This window comes from Chaetodon auriga, chromosome 4, assembly GCF_051107435.1.
Source record: "Chaetodon auriga isolate fChaAug3 chromosome 4, fChaAug3.hap1, whole genome shotgun sequence".
NCBI classification, from domain to species: domain Eukaryota; kingdom Metazoa; phylum Chordata; class Actinopteri; order Chaetodontiformes; family Chaetodontidae; genus Chaetodon; species Chaetodon auriga.
In genome coordinates, this window is record NC_135077.1 from 28,734,532 (window position 1) to 28,754,504 (window position 19,973).

The 19,973-nt window shown below is 39.2% G+C and overlaps 1 protein-coding gene across 2 annotated transcripts in view; it reads left to right on the forward strand.

The window, feature by feature from the left end:
* glra3 (glycine receptor, alpha 3) overlaps positions 1-19,973 on the forward strand; it is a 77,916-nt gene that overhangs the window by 32,729 nt on the left and 25,214 nt on the right. For both annotated transcript variants that reach the window (XM_076728105.1, XM_076728106.1), the window contains exons 3-5: positions 5,859-5,926; positions 14,878-15,101; positions 16,115-16,197. In XM_076728105.1, the coding sequence (XP_076584220.1) occupies positions 5,859-5,926; positions 14,878-15,101; positions 16,115-16,197 (375 nt within the window). The remainder of the gene's footprint in view (positions 1-5,858; positions 5,927-14,877; positions 15,102-16,114; positions 16,198-19,973) is intronic.

The window sequence follows — 19,973 nt, forward strand, 5'->3', positions numbered from 1 at the left end:
TGGTAATCACACAATAAACATAATTTTGATCGCTGGCATTAGGTCAAATGTCTCTGTGGTCATCCTTGACAGGTGAATGTGCATCAGGGCTGAAAGACAAGTATGTGACAAATGGCATTTGTAAGCTAGTTGTTTTTTATTATGTTGACATGAGAAAATCTCCTCTAACATGCTGCACTGCTCAGAGGCAATGTAAGAGACCAATTAACCCCTTTGTTGATGTTGAAGTAACAGTCTGGATTGCTTGTATTTACTATTTGGGCCAAGTCACACATAGAGGATGCTGACAAGCATTTTCCTGCTTGATTTAAGTGCTTCTGTTCTCACAAAGTGGAGTCTCCGTCAAGTTGGATGGTGGTCTCATATTTCTGAAGAACAGTACACATCATTCTGTTGCTAAAATGGTGGATGTCTTTCATTTTATTCACTCACAGTTGTTTCAATAAAGTAAAATCCTCAGCATTGGACAACAAAGGACATGCAAGTTTAGCTTTATGACATGCTAGGAGAAACACGTTACACGGAGCTTGCTCTTAATTCAGCCTGTTAATTCTGTTATTTCTAAGGTAACAACTGGAGACCCAAAAGTAGAACTCATTCTCAAACAAAGGCAATTTATGATAAAGTTTGTTAGTGGTGGAAATCTAGAGTGGTGGAGTGGGGCATGCTGGATTGTGAATAGTTGATCAGAGACCAACAGCGGAGCAGGGCAGGCATCCACTGGAATCTTCAGGAAAATAACTGGAGACAAACAAGGATCAGGGCATAGCAGGCAAACCAGGAAGGCAGGAAACCATGGTCCTAAATGCAAAGGTAAAATAGCATGAGCCAAGTTCAAAGACACCACGAGATAATTACAGAGAAATGGGAGAATCACCTTGCAAAGAGAGGAGTGAAAGACCAGATTTTATATACTGCAGGCTTCAGGCATGGTTGAGTGGATTGGCAGCAGGTGTGCAGATGAGTTGGCAGGAGAAGGAAGGTAGGTCACCACACCCTGATTGAAAAAGACACACACAGAAACACAGAGATTAACAGGGGACAAACCCATGCTCTAACAGGATCCTTGAGGCGACCCACCAGGTTTCTCAGGATAGACACAATGGTCCCTGACCACCTGAGCATCCAGGATGAGATACCGGGGAAGCCATGATCAATCCATTGGGTCATATCCTTCCCATTCGACAAGGTATTGCAGTCCTCTACCCCATCAGCATATGTCCAGAAGTTGTCTGACTGAATGCAACATGTCTGCAATAAGCTGTGAGGAAGAGCAGTCCTCTATTCCCTCCTTCTGATGGAATAGAGGACTAGACGAAACTGATTTAAGCTGAGACACATGGAGTACAGGATGAATACTCATAGTATCATGCAAATTCACCTTAACCAATAAAGCAGGGTGAGAGTGTCTTGGAGTCAGTCTTAACAGGAATATTCTTGGAAGATAACCAAACTGTGAGTGCTGGGGTCTGGTGGTGGTTGGCTCAGCTTTTGTTAGCATCAGCAGTTCATAGTAGAGCAGCTTGAGTCTCCCTCTTTAGTTTGCAGCAGTGGCAGACATCCAGACCAAATGGAAAGTCAAGGAGGGGGGACCAGATAACCAGGAAACCAGAAACCCAGTGACAGTAGACCTCAGGGCTCATCAAAACTCTTTCCACGCTGGGAAAAATGAATTCTGAATCTCTAGCTGTCAGAGACAACATCTGAGGGAATACCATTGAGTCTGAACACCTGTTAGTAGGAGGTCAGCAGTCTCTGGCTGAGGAAAGTTTGGGAAGTGAACCACCTTGGACAAACGGTGTACTAGGGTGAGGATAACTGTGTTACCTTGTGAAGAAGGTAGGCCTGTAACTAAGTCAAGTGCAATATGAGACCAAGGACAACTGTGGATGGGAAATGGATGCAGCAGACCAGCTGGAGGATAATGTGAGGCCTTTCCCTGGATGCAGATTAAGCAAGCATAGACATAGTCACAGATGTCCCTTGAGCAGACTCAGGAGAAGTTGATTCCAGGTAGTTGATTCCAGGTAGGAGTGGGAAGTGTGACCCCATAGCAGGGCCATTACTTAGATCAGGTTGAGACTGTTGGGCCTCTCTCATCACTGACTTAAACTCCCAAGTCACTGACACCCCCAAACAGGAAGAGGGTAGCATCTGGTTTCATGTTTCAGGAAGTTTAAGTTAAAACAACTGAAAAACAGGGCCCAGTGGGCTTAGCTTGTTTAGCTGACTGAATGCAAGCTAAGCTCTTATGATCAGTCCATGCTACAAAAGGCTGTTCAGTAGTCTTCAAACAATACCACCATTCAGATGATTGAAATTCTTTCAGCCTCTATAAAATGCCCCCGTTTTGTCGAGTAGATGTGGATGCAAATGACATCGCTTCTTCTACTCAGGTCAGTGTTTATTTAAATGGTCAACCAGGATAAAACAGAGGTTTTAGTTATTGGTCCTGAAGGCAAGAGAGAGACACTTTTACCAAAACTACAAAGTTTTACACCCTCACAATCTGTTAAGATCCTGGGCGTCATTTTTGACTCTGAGCTTAGTTTTATTCATCATATTAAAAATGTAACAAAGATAGGTTTTTACCATCTTAAAAACATAGCCAGAGTCCACCCGTTTCTCTCTCAGGCTAACACGGAGGTACTGATGCATGCTTTTATCTCCTGCCGTCTAGATTATTGTAATGCCCTGCTCTCTGGTCTTCCCAAAAAGACTGTCTATAACTTACAGTTACTCCAGAACTCAGCCGCACGTGTGCTGACGAGGACCAGAGGGCGGGAGCACATTACACCGGTTTTAGAATCGCTGCATTGGCTCCCTGTGTGTTTCAGGATCGATTTTAAGGTGCTTTTATTAGTTTTTAAGTGTCTTAACGGTCTTGGGCCATCTAATTTGTCTGACCTGCTTTTATCATATTAGCCCTCGCGAATCCTGAGGTCCTCTGGCACCGGCCTTTTAATTGTTCCAAGGGTTCGGACCAAAACCCACGGGGAGGCGGCATTCAGCCATTATGGTCCGAGGCTTCGGAACAGCCTGCCGGAGGGCATCAGGACCGCAGAGACCGTTGGTGTTTTTAAAAGGAGGCTCAAGACTCACCTTTTTAGTTTGGCTTTTAATTGATTTCTTTTACTCTTTTAATTCAGACCTGTTTTATCCTAGCCTATTGTCTTTTAGCTTTTAGGTCCTTTTACTCGATTCTATTTTAGGTCTTAGGTCTCTTATTCTATTGTCTTTTAGGTTTCAGGTCTTTTTATTCCATTGTCTTTTATGTTTTAGCTTCAGTGCTTCCTCATGGGGGGCCTCCACGCTGGGAGGTGTGTCTTGCCTGTGTGTGTGGTTGTGTACTATTTTGCACCATCATGGGTGGGTGTATGTATGTGTGTGTGTGTGTGTGGTTGTGTACTATTTTGTACTGTCATGTTTTTATCCTTTGTCAAGCACCTCGTGTTGCATTTTTATGTATGAAAGGTGCTATACAAATAAAGTTTGATTGATTGATTGATTGATAATGTCTGCTCTTTTGTGGATACCTCTGACAATAGGTTACCTCATTGGGTCAAATTTTTGTAGTAAGTAACCCATGCAACTGCTTCCTGGTCCACAAATGTATGTTTTGAAACTACTGACATCTGACATCATGCATTCTGGATTTTTGTTGCTCATGCACACCTACACACAAGTTATTTGCACCCCTGCCTATAATTCTACACTCAGATACCAAAAACATAATATGCCAACCATAATGTGCCAAATCATCACCATCATGCTGTTATGGCTCTCACCATATGTACCATATTTACTGTATATGTATAAGGTCTTATGGGTTTTGTGTTAAATTTGATACCTGACAGTGAGAAACATTTGCAAAACACAAATCAAGCCAGCAAATTGTGTTGTCCCAGATGAAGCTCTCAGCCCGGCCATGCAATGGAGCACACTGGTGGTTTTACTCAAGATCATAATCATGCACACAACTCCAATACACAAAACTAAAGGTCTGGCCACTCCAGTCAGAAGACGCTATCAGCATGCACAGTCAGCAGGTGCATAATAGAAGGAGAGATAAACAGTTATGATTACTGATTATCAAATATCTGCAGCTGTGACTTCAGCTCTCTGCCACCTGTTGCTGTTTCCCCACCTCAGACATGCAAAAAAAAAGCCCAACCCACTGCTTCAATGGCATTTTACATATAATAGTAAAATTCTGCTGTCGATTTTAGTACCTTACTTGATTTAAATTTTATATGGCATGGCATGGCATATTTTGTATTTGTTTTTTTTCTTAGTCCTTTTACTTGCAAATGTAACAGTAGGTGTTTAACTGTGGACGTATGGTGGATGTGTCCCCTTATGTCTATGGTGCAAGAAGAATGGCACAGTCACACAGGACTTGCTCTTACTCTGGTTCTCTTTATTCTGAAGCTTGTTTAAGAATCAGCAGCGCACAGTCATCATCAACAATGCATTATTCAACTGCAGGCATTCAGATCTGTGTAACAAATGGTAGAATAAAAAAAAAATACAAATATTATTTTAAGAAAATTATTTGAAAATTAGAATAATGACCACAAGAAAGCCAAAGTGCATGGCTAACTAACTAACTATCCGGACATACAGCCAAACATGGCACTCATGTTGCTGTTACTATTTCTGCACAAACGTATCTGTATCTTTCAGATTACATGCTAGTTGTGCTTACAATTAAAATGCATGTTACTGATAGTTGCAAAAACAAATTTAAAACATTAAAAATAGAAATATTGATTGTCACATTGCTTACCCATGCGTCCAACTCCAGGATGGAAGTATTTCCTCTGCTGAGACACGTAAAGTGTGAAGGAGGAGTAACTTTATCTGGGTAGTTGCATTATTAACCCACCAGATGGCTCTGAAATTAAACATATGTAAAACAAGCATATCAATTTTTGAAGAAATTCATGGTAAAGGTTTTTCTGTTCAGTTTTTATTCATATTCACACCATGTCACTTGTCAAACTATCTTGCCAGTCATCTCAAGAATTCAAGCTCTATGCCCACTTTCATCCTACTGAAAACTAAAGCACTGCTGAATGGCGCAGAAGAAATAAAAGAAGAAGAACTTTCATTTTATTTATTTGTAGATAATCAAATAAATCATAATTTTCTTATGTTCTTTATTAGGCATGCTGTAAAGATATGTCACTGTCTTTCTGAAATATCCCATCAATTAATCCTATCTCTGTCAATTCACAGGTCAAAACCCAAAGAGCCACTTCTTGATTCTTAAAATCATTGACAGCATAAAAATGTCTATGTGATTTTCCTCTTAATTCCTCAGGTTCCTCAATGGCTGCGTATGTTTATCTATAGGGCTTTGGGCACAAGCTCACTTTGGTATTGGGCGGGGGGGCAATAATTGCCAGCATGAGCTCCTCTCATTCCCCTGAAAAGAAGCAGTTTCTTCTCTTATATTATACTGAACGGTGTTTCGTGCATTTTCTCCTCAAATATATTTAAGTGGGGGTGGACTATTCACTCTTGAGTATAATGTTATCCAATATACTAACACCACTAACTATGGCTTCTAAGATGACATCTTTAGGACACCTCAATTTCTCCTGTCACCAATCTGTGCAGTATGGCCTACTGGTCACACAAGTTTATGTTTGAAGGCATCCACACAGGATGATACATGTGTATGTAAATATGCTGTACATCCTCCAAGTCTGCATTGCTAGAGAGCAGAAAGTACACTCCAAAACAGCTTAAAAAGCGGCATTGATATACTCAAGCAACTTGTTTACCTTTTAAAATATATAATTTATATTATATCCATCTATTGTAATCATTCTATCTCTATCTCACTGCAGGTCCTCCAGTCAATGTTTCCTGTAACATTTTCATCAACAGCTTTGGCTCCATTGCTGAAACCACCATGGTAAGTACCAGAGACACTGCATGAAAGTACAGTGAATTAGCAAAAGGTAAAAATAGCACAATTACAATGCTTTTATTTTCTGTCGGGAGTTATTGCAGCATCGTAACACAATCCACGTAAACCCAAATGAATTTGTCACTGGTGAGACATAAACATGGTAATGCTATGTGCAATGGGGGTGAGAAGTAAATAGTATTACTTTTACTATTTGTGAGCTTCAGAAGGCTTTCTGCACTTTGCAGCTTGTTTCAGATAAACCTTTATCTTTGAAGAGGATACATTTGTCTCTGACAGGATGCAAAATCCTGTCAATTAAATAAACAAGTCTTTAGTGTGCTGTAGTTTAGTGATGAGAGTTTAGTATAAATGGCTGAATCATCTGGGTTGTGCTCAGTACACAGACATGATGCTGTGATGTTTCACTTAGGTCAGACATCATTAAATCAGAATCTGGACCTTTAGGGCAGCATTGAAGATTTAAGGCTTTGATCAATGCGTCCTTGATTAGCGCACTGGGTTGAGATTTTTTTCTCTGTTTATATACAAATGTAGATTGCAGTATATACTTTGGACCAGTGGGATTATGAGCAGTACAGCAGAATATGTCTTTTCTAATGTAGTTTACTGCAAAAAAAAAGTTACTAGAAAACATATTTTCTTTTATACAAAAAAAGTTGAATTTTAAAACCTTTGAACTTGATGGTTATGTGCAGATAGTAAAGGTATTAGGAGTAGTAGTCTGTCAATCATTATCAAGCCTCAAGATCTGTTGTAAATTATTATAATACAGTTTCAAAGCTTTTAAAATGGGTTTGTGGGTTCAAATGTAAAACAGTTCAACCAAGAAATTCAATTTAAAATAGTAAAATGTCCACCAACTGACAAGAGCTTTTTCCCAGAGTACATTGACCGGTAGTTAACAAAGAATCAAATCCATAGGTACCTTAAAATAAACAGGTGGTATAATTTACTGGTAATGTCACTGACATTATTCTTTGTAACTGTAAATAGTTTAAGCAGAAGTTGTAGATATTTGCACCTACCAGAAGGGAAAATAATGTGCAAGAGGAATAAAGACAAACTGTGGATACACAGGCCCTGACAAGTAGAATAATGATGGAGGAAGGCAGACAGAGATAGAAATCAGAAGAGACAGACAAGCAGACAGGAATAGCAGATGTGCAGTGAAGACATTTAGTGACTCTGACAGCAGATACTTTTAAGTGACATGAAGTCAGTCCAGGCTGCACACAGGCTGCTTTTGTTGATATTATGTCATATGTCACACACACCTAACAGTATCAGGATTTTTATGGCCTTCATGGTATGTTGCCATTAGATTAGTAAAAATGGCCCACAAAATGTGGTCACGTACATTTGGTCTGACCATCCTGCACAGGAGTAAGACCATTTTAAGAACTTTCTTAACCTGAGAAAGTCACTAAATTTCTTCTAGGATTTAGGAGAGCTGTAGAGTTGTCTTAACCTAGGAGTCCTCCAACTAGGAGCCAAACCATGGGACAAACAATAGTAGAAATTTCAGTATTTGTGGAAATATGGAATGAACATCAAAGATACTGGTGGAGAGATTCTTTGTGGGATGTCACCCATATACACTACAATTTATGCTTAATCAGCAGCAAGGACAGAAAGATATACAGTACATATATATGAAATTTCCCTTTCTTCCCCCGATCTTCTCATGCTCTTTCTTTGTGATGTTACTCAGATGGGATTGCCAAATTTATCACAACTGCCCTCTGCTGCTCTTTGCCAACCACTACAATGGCTGGATGGCTAACCAACAGCTTCTGGAACTTGTTCTCCCACAGGATCTTAGCTCTGTTGTTCTCAACCAACCTTGGCACTTAGGGAATTCCAATCCATACTGAGCACAGATGTTCCTGTACACTATCCCAGCCACTTTGTTATGCGTGTCAGTGTATGCTGTCCCAGCTTGCATCTTACACCCTGCTACTATGTGCTGAATTGTCTCAGACACATCTTTGCACAGCCTGCACATTGCACCCTGTCTGCTGTGGTAGACCTCTGCCTCTATGGATCTGGTGCTTAGGGCCTCTTCTTGTGCTGCCATGACCTCTGACCTCTCATTCTCTGACTCTACCTCTGTGCCGTCCACCAAGCCAGCCTTTTCTAGCTACTGGTAGGATTTCTTGATCTGATCTGCTTCCTCTATCTGCCAATGATATATCCCATGGAGGGGCTTGGTCTTCCGTGATATTTTCTCTCCTTGTTTCATGCTGTGACACTGTGGCTCTGACACTCACTAATCCCCGCCCACCCTCTTTTTGTTGTGAGTGTCAGGGTGCTCCACTTTAGGTGAAAACCTCCATGCATGCAGGGAGTTCAGGCCAATGCATAACAGCAGCAGGGACAGTTCAGCAACTTGGTATATGCTGCACTTCATGGTGACTTGTCTTGGAGTTGGCTTCCAGTGTTGTTTTTCACAGATGCATTGAGTTCTTGATCAAAGTTATTACTGCACTGTTAGCGTTTCATAGTGCCAAGCATTCTATTATCCATGTGTGGGGCATTGACCCCACAACATACATGTCATTGGGATTTGAAAATAAGGGAAATTTTCCAGCACCCCAACCTCAGACAATGTGAGACAGTTGGTAGAAAAATCCATGTGGCATATAGATTGTTGGTACCTACTCCATCCCTCTCATGCTCATCCTTCTTGTTCTTGTTATATTGGCTGGTACCATTTGATTGAATGCCTCCTCATCAACAGATGTTACAGCTAATGTTCAACATAGTGCAACCTGCTGTACTGGAATGATAAGGTTAGAAAGACAGGAGATTTGCAGGAAAATATTTAAACCTGGTGGACAACAAGAGGAAAGGGTGAGGGAGAATCGCAGAGAAAACAGAAGGGTTGATAGGTCTGTTCCACAACTTTCACAGTCTTTTGTTACCCCTGTCCCAACTTGTTTGAAACGTGTTGCTGTTATCAAATTCAGAATAAGCAGATACAGTATTTACAATTTATCAGTCACTCATGAGGTCAAATAAAGAAGGTGACCTTTATGGGTCACTAGCTGGTCTTAACATATTTACAAGCGGTTCTGGTTCTCATTTAACTCATGCTATATGTATGACTGAAAGCATAAGAAATAGTTGCTATTGGCAGCTTCCAAAAATATGAGAATTAACCATCATGATCCAAAACTGATGATAGCTAGATAGAACTATGTATTTCTCTCTCTCTCTGTGTGTGTGTGTGTGTGTGTGTGTGTGTGTGTGTGTGTGTGTGTGTGTGTAAGTCAGTAATGATCGTACACATTTGTGATGCTTCACTACACACCAACACCACTTCAGTTTCTGTCACATTCTGTCTCTTGTGTAATTAGCAGAGCAGAACAGGGTGAGATCAGTCAAGCCCTCTCTGAAGATGGATGGACGAACGAGTGGATGGATGATTGAAGCAACAAGGTCTAAGTGCTTTGTGCACCACTGGGATTTGTTTGGACAGATATGCCATTTGTATATATATGTGTGTGTGTGTCTGCATGTTGGTGTTTTTGCCTGCCAAGCAAGAGCTGCCATGAGAAATTTCAGAATATACAATATTTCTTTCATTTGTCTTTTATTATTTATCTGATGCAAATTCATTTTTAATGACACTGTGTGTGTGTGTGTGTGTGTGTGTGTGTGTGTGTGTGTGTGTGTGTGTGTGTGTTTGTGTGTCTGTGTTTGCACAACACTGAACCAGCTTTGTGACTGTGTCATCCTGGCCCTCTGTCTCTTTGATTTCTTTTTTGAGTCTACATAACCACAGGGAAGTTATTACCATATTTATTAAGTTAATTTTCAAGATGCTTTTCCAGTTTTTTGATTTAGTTTTTATTTTGAGAATGTCTGTAGGTATAAGCATTATTTTTTAGTAGTAGTACCCTAAGCAAGCCCATAAGTCAAAAAAGCTTATTTTGGCTTTTATGCCAATGAAGGGACTTTTTAAAAAGGTAAAAATAGTCAATATGAGGGCTGTGCAGCGTGAGGAGTCAACACAAAGGCAGAGCTCATGATATATACTGTGAGCTGTAGGGAGAGAGAGGAGCACTGGGAGGTACGTATATACAGGGGCCATATGTCACATTAGGATTAAGACCTTTCTCTCTTCTCACCATCTGTCTTTTCATCTACCCACTCCTCTTTCCCTCTAACAAACAAGAGAGCACAGCGACATAACCTCAACACATCAACAACACATTTCAAATATGCTTTAATGACATGACAGAAAGTGTAACTGTAGCTGGATATAATTTCAGCTGACACAAGATAAATAGCTATGGTGTAGATAATTGATTGATGGATGGATAGATAGACTGGTAAACGGTGTCATAAATTGTCTGCTATGTTCTAGACAGTCTGAATTGCTGCTGTCAGAATGGATACTATAAAAATAATAATAATAACAATAATAATAATAATTATTATTGTCATTATTATTAGTGCAGCAGTGGTAGTAGTAATAGTAATATTAGTAGTAGTAGTGGTAATAGTACTTTTCTGCAGTGAATTACCTGCTGCAACCTGGAGGATAAACTGATTTTCTTTTGTTTGTTTGTTGACTTAACTGTCTCAGAAAACTATTGAGGTCATTTTAGGATGTGGATGTAATGCCCACATGACTACATGATTTCCACCCGACTGCCTGGCACTGGTATAACTGCATGCTGTCTTTTTCTAATGCACAGTCTTACCTGTTTAAACAATAAAAAGCGTAAAGTCAATAAGGACTGCATGTTGCCAAAACCAGCATCTGTTTAACACAAACAGCCCAATTTTCACTAAAGTGTTCCTCCTGAAAACGTGATGAAACAGTGCTAATGAGACAGATGAAGGTAGATTTCTGAAGGCCTCTTAAGTTTTATGTAGAAAAAATAATATTATATGATGTGACACAAAGTTTAATGTTTCAAATTCACTCCAACCCAATTTACAAATTCATCAGAAGGTACATCTATAGAGCATGCATTGTAGTGGTGTGAAACACAGGTGCCTCAAATAAAAGTAGAATTTTTTTCAAAGACCATTTTAATGATAATATAACCATTTATTATGTTGATTGTTTTATGACATGATTTTCCCTTCTTTGTTTTGCCATCATTGAAAAAGAGGAGAAAAACAGAAAGGACGAGAGATTCAGAATTATTTTTGAATGTCCAGTGTCACATATACAGTGTATATACACATACACATACACACACACACACACACACACACACAGAGGGCTTAAGGCCAGGTTGGTTCACTCTGGTCTGTTCATGCTATCTATGTTAAACAGATTTACTACTGTTAGGCTGTTAGATTACTGTTTTTTTTTTCTTTTTTTCATTTGTTCACTCAATCTCTCAATCCCTCTTAATCCTTTTTCTATCTGTGTGCGAGCAGTGTTTTGTTTTTCTGACTACACACGGAGACATAATAATGCCACAGGTTTGTCCTGACAGACAACACAAGTTAAAAGCTCAGCTCTTCATTATAGAGTCACATTTTTAGCCACCAAAAGGAATTCAGTCTCTTCCAGCTCATTTAGAAATGTTTCTTTAGCTCTGTGATGCTCTGCTATGTTCACCAGCTAATCAATAACTGTTTCTTTGTGCTGTTTGGTGCTTGACAGGTAGAATAGTGGGTTTGTTTGAGCTTCTTCTATGAATACACAGCCGCCTGCAACAGCAGAAATTAAAATCACAGAGACTGGAGTTTGTGGGTTATAAAACCAAAGTAAATTCAATTTTATTTATATAGGGCCAAATCACAGCAGAAGTTGTCTCAGGACACTTTCCTTGTAGAGCTGGTACAGATCAAACTCTTTTATCTACAGTTCCCTCACAAGCAAGCACTTGGTGACAGTGGTGAGGAAAAACTTCCTTTTAACAGGCAGAAACCTCAGGCAGAACCAGGCTCTGGATGGGCAGCCATCTGCCTCGACTAGTTGGGTGAGAGAGAGAGAGAGAGAGAGAGAGAGAGAGACAGACAAAAGAGCTACAAGAGACAAGGAAGATCTGTAGAGCTAAGTAAAACTAAGACTCTGTGAGCTCTTCACTCTAAACTATATCCCTCACATTACACATTCAGTGACACAGTCATTTGATCCATTGTTAACATAAATATATTGATTAATGCAGGTTCATAATGAATATGGACAAAGACACATTCAAGGCTCAGCTTCAAGATGGAAAATGTATTTGAGTATGTTACTGTTAATGAGTGAAATTACTAGTAATGTCCACCAGTATCTTAGTGATGAAGGTAATGGACATTTTCCCAGCACAATATACCTCTCAACACAAATGAGCACTCACACACAGGGTCACATTATATTTTTTGTCTTTCTGGTTTGTACATACATATTCATGCATTATTCACTGTCCTTTGACTTGTCTTCAAAACCAAGCTATAAGTCCTCTTGACTTTTTTTTACCACCTCTAAATACACCCGTTTCTAATTTTTATGTTTTGGGGGGGTTTTTTGCCAATTTGAAAACACAGATGAATATTAGTACATTATATGCTGTTGGGGCTTTAGATTTGTCTTCCACTGGCAGAACAGTTGCCAGTAAGAGAAGGGATTCTGTATTGAATTATTAGTGCCCAGACACTGTGATAATTGAGACACCATCACAAATAACTAATAACTGAAATGTAGGCCTCTCAACCAACCAACATAAATGATAGGTATGGATGTTCAGGATAACCCCAGGCAGACCGTGAATCACTGTACTGTGAACTCCTGTGAAGACTGTCATTCATTCAGGTCATGGTACTTCTGGCTGTACTGTGAACTGTATTTCCAGTTCTGATAAGGTTTGTGCATCAGTGAACGCTGACACACCAATGAATCTGCTTCAAGATTCCTCAGCAGCAATGATAATTACATGCTTGTTCTGTAAAGAGCTGGGGAACCTATGGAGTAAAAAAAAAAAAGGAGCCCCACACACACACATACACATATATATGTCTGTTGGGGGGGACTCATATATATATAGAAAAAAATATATATATACATATACATACATATACGTATACATATACATATATATATATATATATATATATATATATATATGTATATGTATACGTATATGTGTGTGTGTGTGTGTGTGTGTGTGTATACATACGTATACGTATACATATGTATACGTATACATATGTATATGTATATATATATATGCATCAGCAACTGTTAGTATTACGAATTATTATTACTTATTGTCAGACTTGAATTAATTTTATTTGCTGCATCTGTGTTCACTGTGCTTCGACTCTGGCTCTGTTGTGGAAGCGTAGTGAAGAGGAAGTGTAATGATGTCACTTTCAGTCAGTGAGCATAGTGACCAGAGATGCTCACTGCTTTTTACAGTGCATTCTGGGAATTTCCAAAGGAGCAGAACTTGCAGTGCAGTGGAGTGATGCTGGCATCAGGACATTCAGTTCACTATATAGACCAGTTTAGTACAACCTGCATTCTCTCCAGATATCTATGCTGCTTTAATTACCATGGACCACTTAAATAAACAATAAGTAAATAAATAAATAAATAAACAGATGACCCAAATTTTCCCCTAAGCTTTCTCTGCTCCACATAAGGAAACGTGTGATAACATTCCTGAGTTATTCATCGCCACCCCCCTCCCCCACCTAGGCCACATTTGTCTCCTCTTATCGTTTTTTATTATCACATAGATAGTCCTCATTTACCAGGTTAAAGCAGCTAGGACAGACATTTCTCATTCCCAGGTTGTCAAGTACCAATGTTTTGTTGTGCCCCTCAGCTCATACTAACACACAAGGTACCGTTTAGCATCTGTATGAGACAGACAGGGCTTTCAACTAATGCCACTGTCAAGTCATCCATGGTAATTTTCGATGGTCTGAGGTGGATGGGTAAAAAACAGGAGTTTCACCTAAGAGACAACTGTGACTAAAACACAGACATTTGATGACCTGGGAATGAAAATGGGTTGGCAGACAGATTTCCAGTGTACTTCTGTTGTTTGAACTGCTGTTAAATATGGCACCGTGATCAAATATGATCCCAGATGGCTTGAAAAAATAGCAATTAAGTCAGATGGAGAAGTTGGTGTAAGTTGCTTTGGGAAAGTTATCTAATGGTTTTAATAGTTATAGACCAGGGATTAATGTTTTGTTTTGTTTTTTTGCAGGGTTTTTTTGTGGTTTTTGTGATTTTGAATATGTAATATTTTGGCTAGAAGTGGTTAAAGAAATATAAAAAGTCCCCAAATACAACCTTTTCTGCATCTTTCCTGTAAATATCAGGGTTTGCCCATGGTTGAGTGACAACTATCAGCATGTGAAGAGGTTACAGCGCAAGTAGGACTGTGTTTTTTGTAGGCTACATTTAAAGTATGGTTTACAATTTATTCAACAGAGGTGTTGCTGTGTCCTTTTATCAACCAGTCACACCTTTTAAAAGTATGTGTCATACTAAGCAAAGGGGTCAACCACTCCTCTTCACTACGATAAAGGTTTCAGGCCCTTCCTTGTTCAGAGTGGCTCTGAGACTTTTCCTAAATCACTCCTAAGTTAGGACTCCTTGCTAGAAAGTTTTAGGTAAGGAGCTCCCAGAGAGGACTCTCAGAATGTTTGTGAACCTCTTCCACATTACTGACATTGCTTCTCTTTTAGGAAATAACTCCACTGTGGAGCCAGTAGCAATGTCACTTTCTCTTTTAGTCATGCTTGTTTTTGCTGTGCGTACTGGTATGACATCATTAAGTCAACAAGTGGGGATATTTCCATTAACATCATGTGATTATTTGTACATATATGTGATCTGAGCCAAACTGAATTCATAATCAGAATAATCATCAATTTCATAATCAACCAGTTACTTAAAAAGTGGTGTTGTAAATTTCTGTGTGTGTGTGATGTATCCATGTTATTCTCTGTGTCTGCAGGACTACCGTGTGAATATCTTCCTCCGTCAGCAGTGGAATGACCCCAGGCTTGCCTATGCTGAATACCCAGATGACTCTCTGGACTTGGACCCCTCTATGTTAGACTCTATATGGAAACCAGATCTGTTCTTTGCGAATGAGAAGGGGGCCCACTTTCATGAAGTCACTACAGACAACAAACTGCTCAGGATATTTAAGAATGGCAATGTTTTATACTCCATAAGGTAAGAGACCTGTTTGTGGGAGACAAGGATATGGGGGTGGGGAATGGTGTTAAACACTGACTATGTTTACAGTACAAAATATTCTGGTAATCCTTATTCCAAAAAAGACAATATTCCTACTAAACTGTTTACATACCAAATGAAAATTAATAATCGATTAATTGTCGTTTACATGCAGCTGTGCATTTTCCAATTAACAAACACAGTGTCCTTCATTACGATATTTGCGCATATCCAAAAACCTGTTGATATCCAAGTCTTTCATAATCGTATGTGATTTCTTTGTTGCAAAGCACTTTGAGCTGCAATTCTTGTATGAAAGGTGCTATACAAATATATATTAATAAAAATAATAAGAATTCATATTATTCTTCTTATTATAATCATTATTATTTTGAATGATAGTAAAATGTTAGTGTGCATGTAAACATAGTTCAAGCTGCAAAAGACAAGCACTTTGCAAATTACAGGTTTTGTTTTGAACATACATTTATGGCCTTGAATTTGACCAAGCCAAGTAGCTATATGGCCCTGTATTCATGACTCAAGGAGCAGAGCATAATGTGACACGTGACACACATGGTGTTGCACTTTTTGCATTTACGTAGCTAGAAGCACACAGTGCCCCCACAGTACAGCTGGAAAAACAGATAGGATTTGGAGGATCACACATATCTCTGGTGTGAATACGTCATCCCAAGTACTGTACTTCTCTCTGATGGTGCACCCACAGGATTTGTGTTTTTATGGTGGACCTCACTGAAGAATGCATTTGTACTTAACTAATTTTTCAATATCTTCTGACATAATTCTTTCGGGCTCGCACAGCCTGCTGCAGCAATGGACAGTAAATAAAAATATGAATCTGAAAAAGAGTATGAACCTGAGCATAATATGGGGGTGTTAACATAAGAACAGATAAAAGCATTTTGACCCAGTTATAAATTATCTGAAATCATGTCACTGTCATTGACTCACTCCTCAATTGTTCTGTCCTGTCTCTTCACCTTCAGACTAACATTAACTTTATCATGTCCCATGGATCTAAAAAACTTCCCTATGGATGTTCAGACCTGTATCATGCAGCTGGAGAGCTGTAAGTACTGCACAAACATACACACACACACACACACACACACACACACACACACACACTGTAGTTATACACCCCTGTAAAATGGCACCAAACCCATGGAGCACAGTCTGATGGACGCACTTGGGGAACAAATGTCCCATTCCCTTTCTGTCTTTACGTTGGGAGTTTCATGGGGGGTAAGAAATAGATGAGCGTAGTTAAAACATTAGTAGCTATCTTATTGGGCATACTCAACTACAAATATGAAGGGAACAGTCCAAGGCAGATTATTGAACTTTGATTCAGTTTCATGTTGGTATCACATGCAACTACATGCTTCTATCGTTAGTTGATTTCTTTCTTCACATCTGTGCTTCATTTTCCTCTGGAGAAGGTGGATGAATTGAATTATCTATATTCAGTTTATACTGCCGCTTTTACCATGCAGTGGCACAGTCCATAAGGGTTTCGTGATAGCGGGGCCTGTGAGCAGCCCCTTTCCATAATTGGTTAAAAAATAAAAGCTTCTCACATCAGTGTCCTTACACATCAACAACGGCAGTCACATATTGTTGATTAATAAGTTAACATCACTCAGCCCATGCTCCCCCACTCTTGCCTCCTCCTGCTTCAGTTTATTATTCATTGTAATTGCGATAGCTTTTCCTGTTCGTGTCAGATATATATTCCATGCCTCAGTGATGTGACTGTGTCTATACCCACAGGGACATAATTGTGCAAACTACTGAATGTGTAGCATGCTGCTTAGATTCATACAGGAAGCACAACTTGTACCACCACCTGTGCAGAAAGGAGCTGAATGCTGCAGAGAATAAAATGAATTGCAACACAGGCCTGCCAACTTTTCTGTTTAGTTTGGAGTGAGATTTGGTATCAGTAAAGCCAGTGCATATTACTATGAGTTGGCATTCTGTGACATTACCCACCGCAGGGGCAGAGTCATCACTCCTCAACCCCAAACATTTTGGTTTAAATAGTTCAGCACAAAAACTCAAAATTTTAAAGCATTTATAGATGAAAACCCAAGTCCATAATAATGATCAGTGATGAATAAATCTGCTAGTCAGCATACTTACCAACCTTCAGTCATCATAGCCTAAATCAGAAGACCAAACTTAAAAAGTAACCAGTAGCCAGAGTATCTGCAGATCTTTCTGCATTCTCGTGGATTTATGAAGTCATTTTGTTGCTGAAATGCAGAGGTGGGAGGACAGGTGAGAAGGGGCCATTGAAAAATACGACTCTTGGGTGTTCCCACCTGGTAGCTCACCTGGTAGAGCGTGAGCCCCATGAACTAAGGCTGTTTTCTCACCGCACCAGCCCTGGCTTGGTTCTACCTCCTTTCCTGTCACTTAACAGCAAAGTCCCAAAAAATCTGTAAAGAAAAGCGACTGTCTGGAGGGTTGTCAATTAGCTACACCTACAAACATCATGTGAAATGTAAAAGGAGAAAAACACATTGTTCATAGTGGAGCTTGTGGAATCATTTTGTTCAGAAAATAAACAAACTAAATTTTACAAACTAGAAAGCCAGCATTGAAATAGAAGAGATGGAAAGATTTCTTAGCTGAACTACTTTGTTTGGATTGTCATAGTGTTCTTATTTATTTTATCAAGGGTGCTTTCACACATATCTACTTGTTAGACTGTAAAGGTAGTTCATCTTCTGACCTTGGTAGCTAAATTAAGCCATCAACCAATGGTACTGTCTGATGAATTGGGGGTTCAATACATACCGATGCATTATGATGATTTGATTTTCAAATTGCGGTAGCAGTTCAAGTGTCACATCATTGGTGAGCCTAATTAATCTAAAGTGATCACATTAAAAGTTTTTTTTTAGGAACATTTCAATTTGTCAAAGATGTGAAATTGAAGAACAAAGTGAGGCAAAACTCTATATAAATGAAGGTTGTTTTTTTTTATGTTGGAGTGGGGTGTGTGTGACTTGTGTGCACAGACAGCCTATAACTACATTTCATGAAGGACTGGCCTTTTAAGGCTTCCTCTTATTTGGCATGAGATTTGAGAGGTTGATTTGAGCGAGATGAGAGTGTGTTGGCAACCCTCGTAAAATTCTGTTCTATTATTGGTTTCAGAACAATTACATTGATGATTTTGTATTACCTAAAAACTTATTACTGGGAATTGCCAGAGAAGGAGAGACACTGTGCTGCTAGAAGAGCTGCTGACTACTTGGAGCAGCGTGCATTTATATGAATTACAATATAACAAATTTGTGAATATTTCTTGCTTCCCCCTACCGTTCTGACTAAGTTGCTGCTGCATGGCGTTGCTGATGCACTGTCTTGTCTGTCCGTGCAATGTCATTGTCCTCTTTTTGCGCTGCATTTATGAATTTGTTTTTTATTGTATGAGAAGTTAATGACTACCACGGCAGCAGTGAAGTACAAATGTGTGGATAAAAATGTGCATTCATCTCTATATCATACTAAAGTACATAGTATCATCCTCCTTCTCCTCGACTTCGCTCTCTTTGAAACAGGATTAAAACAGACACATGGCCGTATCTTTTTTAAGGAACACAGAGTCATGTATAATGTTGATAGAGTTATAATGACTAATTTGCCCGTTGTCCAATCAGAAGCTTAGCTTGACCCCAGGGGACAGATATCACTTTGACAGATTGCTTGTCTTCATTGGTGGTTTTACTCTGCTCCAGCCCACTGGCCAGAGGCATTACCATACATAGATCTAGTTCTGTTTTTTATATTTATATTTATATAAGATAATTTCCATTGCTGTATTGCTGCTGCCTTTGACATCATGCAGAAGATAACACAGGAAGCATAAAGACACACATGCACAGAGACAGTGAGAGATGATGAGAGGAAAGGATTCCAGTCATGACACAATGCATGTTTTAGAGGAAAAAACAACTGCGTTGATCCAACTCCATCTTCAATTCAATTTAAAATGACTCATTACATATACGTAGATATAATGTGTAGTACCTAATTGAATTGGAGGGTAACGTGATGTTTAGATTGTCCCTCATTATAACAGTGATATGTTTTTTATGCCTCTGTGCCAGCAAAAACCTGAAAACATAATACCTCAAGCATTATGTTTTCAGGTTGTCCATCCATCTGTCTGTCCATACATCTGTGTGTATGCGTACATCCGTCCCATTCTCACAAACACAATATCTCAGGACTGCCTTGGGGGAATTTGTTCAAATTTGGTTCAAATAGCCACTTAAACTCAAGAATGAACTGATTGGTGGTCAAGTGTAAGGCCACTGTGACTTCACAAACATGTTTTTGGCCATATTCAAGAATTCCTATCCCAATTTTGACAAAATGTAACGCAAATGACGATGTGACATTTTTTATCTAAAGTTCAAAGGTTAACTTCACTGTGACATCATAATGTTCTGTCCATTATTCAGTATTTCAGGAAGAGGAGGGCACATTGTGCTCATATTTTACAGTCACATTTGGTAAGATGCTGAATAGGTAACACTAATCTTGGGGCCCACCTTCAAATTGTCTGTATATTATTGTCTGGGTGCAATATAGCTTCAAAAAGCAAGAGGAAGGACAACAGTATGACATGGAAGAAAATATTCACAGTGCTAAATTTTATGAACAAGACAATATAATGCGAATTGAGGCAGAGTCATTTCCCCATCTCATCTCTTTTTACTATGGTAACTTTTCCCACTGGGATGCTAAATATTGTGTATATCTCAATAAATTACGCTCTCTTTCCAAATCTTTTTAACATTAACAGAGAAATAATGGGGAAACAAA